This window comes from Vigna radiata, unplaced genomic scaffold (genome assembly GCF_000741045.1).
Source record: "Vigna radiata var. radiata cultivar VC1973A unplaced genomic scaffold, Vradiata_ver6 scaffold_1177, whole genome shotgun sequence".
NCBI classification, from domain to species: domain Eukaryota; kingdom Viridiplantae; phylum Streptophyta; class Magnoliopsida; order Fabales; family Fabaceae; genus Vigna; species Vigna radiata.
This window is the reverse complement of record NW_014542758.1, coordinates 1-2612: the sequence shown is the minus strand read 5'-3', so window position 1 is coordinate 2612 and position 2612 is coordinate 1. Positions and strand designations below refer to the sequence as shown.

The window sequence follows — 2612 nt, the reverse complement described above, 5'->3', positions numbered from 1 at the left end:
ATCGGTAACATTGCTGAAAATTACGTGAGTAGAAATAACTCAAATTCTATTGTTGCAAATTTACCCACCGGGAACCTTAGTTCACCTAATCGAGCTCCGTATTTGAGAATAATGCTCATTAATGGTGTTGATATTAAGTGCGAAATTGATTGCGGATCCCCATATTCAATCATATCAATGCTAGAGTTTCAACAGAAATTTCCTAAATTAGTAATTTCACCCTCCTCTGTTCAACTTTATGGTGTTGATAACTATGGCTTGAATACAGTCGGCCAAGTGATGGTGAAAGTTCGATACAAGGGTAATGATTTTAATTTACGTTTAATTATAGTTAAGTTCTCTAAACCTGCCACAATGCTCTTGGGAAGAGAATGGTTAAACATCCTTGAACCACAGTTAAAAGATACTATTCTCAATGACACACCTCCTAATGAAGTTAAACAAATCAGCAATTCTAATTTTGTAGAAATATATCGTCATAAGTTTCCCTGGGTTTTCAATGCAGATAAGTCTGAAGCAATACAAGGCTTTCAGGCTAGACTGGTTCTTATGCCTAACGCTACCCCTATATTTCATAAATATTATGAGTTACCCTACAGTCTCTGCGAAAAAGTCGAAGCTAAGCTGGCTGAAATGGTGAAAAACAAAAGATTAGAACCAGTAAACCATTCGAACTGGGCATCACCAATTTGGCCTATTGTCAAAAAGAATAACGAAATTAGGATTGTAACAGACTTCCGGAGAACGATTAACCCTCAGCTTCAAATGGATCACTATCCTTTACCTAAACTTGAAGACATTTGGGCCACCCTTTCAAATTGTTCCTATTTTACCAAAATAGATTTAACTGAAGCTTATCTTCAGCTAAGAGTTGCTCCGGAGAGTCAAGAGCTTTTAACCGTTAACACTCCCTGGGGTTTATTTCGATTTAATCGCTTGCAATATGGCGTTAAGGTGGGACCGCCGGTTTTCCAAAGCGTTATGGACACTCTTTTGGCTCGCATGAAACGCGTAGCTAAATTCTTGGATGACATTGTCGTAGGGGGAGAAAATTATGATGAATGTTTAAAAATTACGCTGGAAGTTTTGGACCGTTTAAATGTGCATCACGTTCAAGTTGGCCTTCCAAAGTGTCTTTGGTTAGTTACTGAAATAGAGTTATTAGGTTATAGAATAAATAAAACAGGAATTCACCCCACTGATGAGAAAATTGAAGCAATAATTCATGCCAAAGTACCTACTAATGTTTCTGAACTAAGATCTTATTTAGGTCTTGTTAACTTTTATGCTAGGTTCTTGCCAAATTTAAGTACTCATCTTAGGCCACTTAATCAACTGTTAACAAAAAACCAAAAATTTGAGTGGACAACTGAATGTCAATCCGCTTTAGATTTCATTAAGGCTAAATTGTGTGATAAACCTGTATTAGAAATTTATGATCCTCAAAAACCTATGGTAGTCTGCTCTGATGCGTCACCATTTGGTGTCGGTTCAGTCTTGTGTCACGTTGTCAATAATCTAGAAAAACCTGTCATGTACGCTTCAGCCTCCCTGTCACCCGCACAAAAACGCTACTCACAACTTGATCGAGAAGCACTAGGCGTAGTTTATAGTGTTAAGAAGTTTCACAAATATCTGTATGGAAAACATTTTACATTAGTCACCGATAATCACCCGTTGAAAACTTTATTGTGTAAAGGAATACCTGTCATTGCGTCCCCTAGAATTCAAAGATGGTCAGTCACACTAAGTGCATATAATTTCACAGTAGAACATAGAAAGGCAACCTTATTAGCCGCCCCTGATGCTCTTTCTAGATTGCCACTGGAACAAGAGCAAGTAAAAGTCATCAATTCTTACATTGAAATCATGCCTGATTTACCTGTTACAAGCTCTGTTGTAGCCACAGCAACTCAGGAAGATCCCCTTCTAAGCCAAGTGCATAATTTTGTGTTGATTGGTTGGCCTAACTCTATTGAAGATAAAAATCTTGTACCATTCTTCAAAATTAAGGAATTTTTGTCCTTAGAGGAAGAAGTCATTTTGTTTGGTGATCGCGCTGTCATCCCCAGTAAATTACAGAAAATCGTTTTAAATTTACTTCACAAATCGCATCCAGGAATAGTTAGGATGAAGTTATTGGCAAGGCAAAATGTTTGGTGGCCAAGCCTAAACTCAGATATAGAAAGCATTAGTAAATCTTGTGAAGCATGCCAATCACTAAATTTTAAACCTTTGTCTTGTGAATCTGTGTCCTGGCCCGTCACAAGTTCTCCTTGGGAGAGAGTCCATGTGGATCATTTTTATTTCGATAATAATACATTCTTTCTCTTAGTTGATACTTATTCAAATTGGTTAGATGTCTGCCAAGTTAAGTCTACTTCTGCTGAAAGTGTTATAGCTAAGTTAAGTTCACACATTTGTACCTTTGGGCTTCTCAAAGAAATAGTAAGTGATAATGGCCCGCCGTTTGATTCGGCAGAATTTTTAGACTTCTGTACAGCCAACAATATTTTGGTGTCGAAATCGCCACCGTATCATCCGAAAAGCAATGGTACTGCAGAGAGAGCAGTACGTACCATCAAAAGTGCTTTAAAGAAAGGTATTATGGA

The 2612-nt window shown here is 37.5% G+C and overlaps 1 protein-coding gene across 1 annotated transcript; it reads left to right on the top strand.

Annotated features, from left to right (window-relative positions):
• Positions 1 to 111: 111 nt before the first annotated feature.
• LOC106780742 (uncharacterized protein K02A2.6-like) lies at positions 112 to 2602 on the top strand (the record flags this gene model as incomplete). The annotated part of the gene is made up of 1 exon (XM_014669051.1): positions 112 to 2602. A coding segment is annotated over exon 1 (2491 nt), but the record flags the coding sequence as incomplete, so codon positions are not given.
• Between the last annotated feature and the right edge of the window lie 10 nt (positions 2603 to 2612).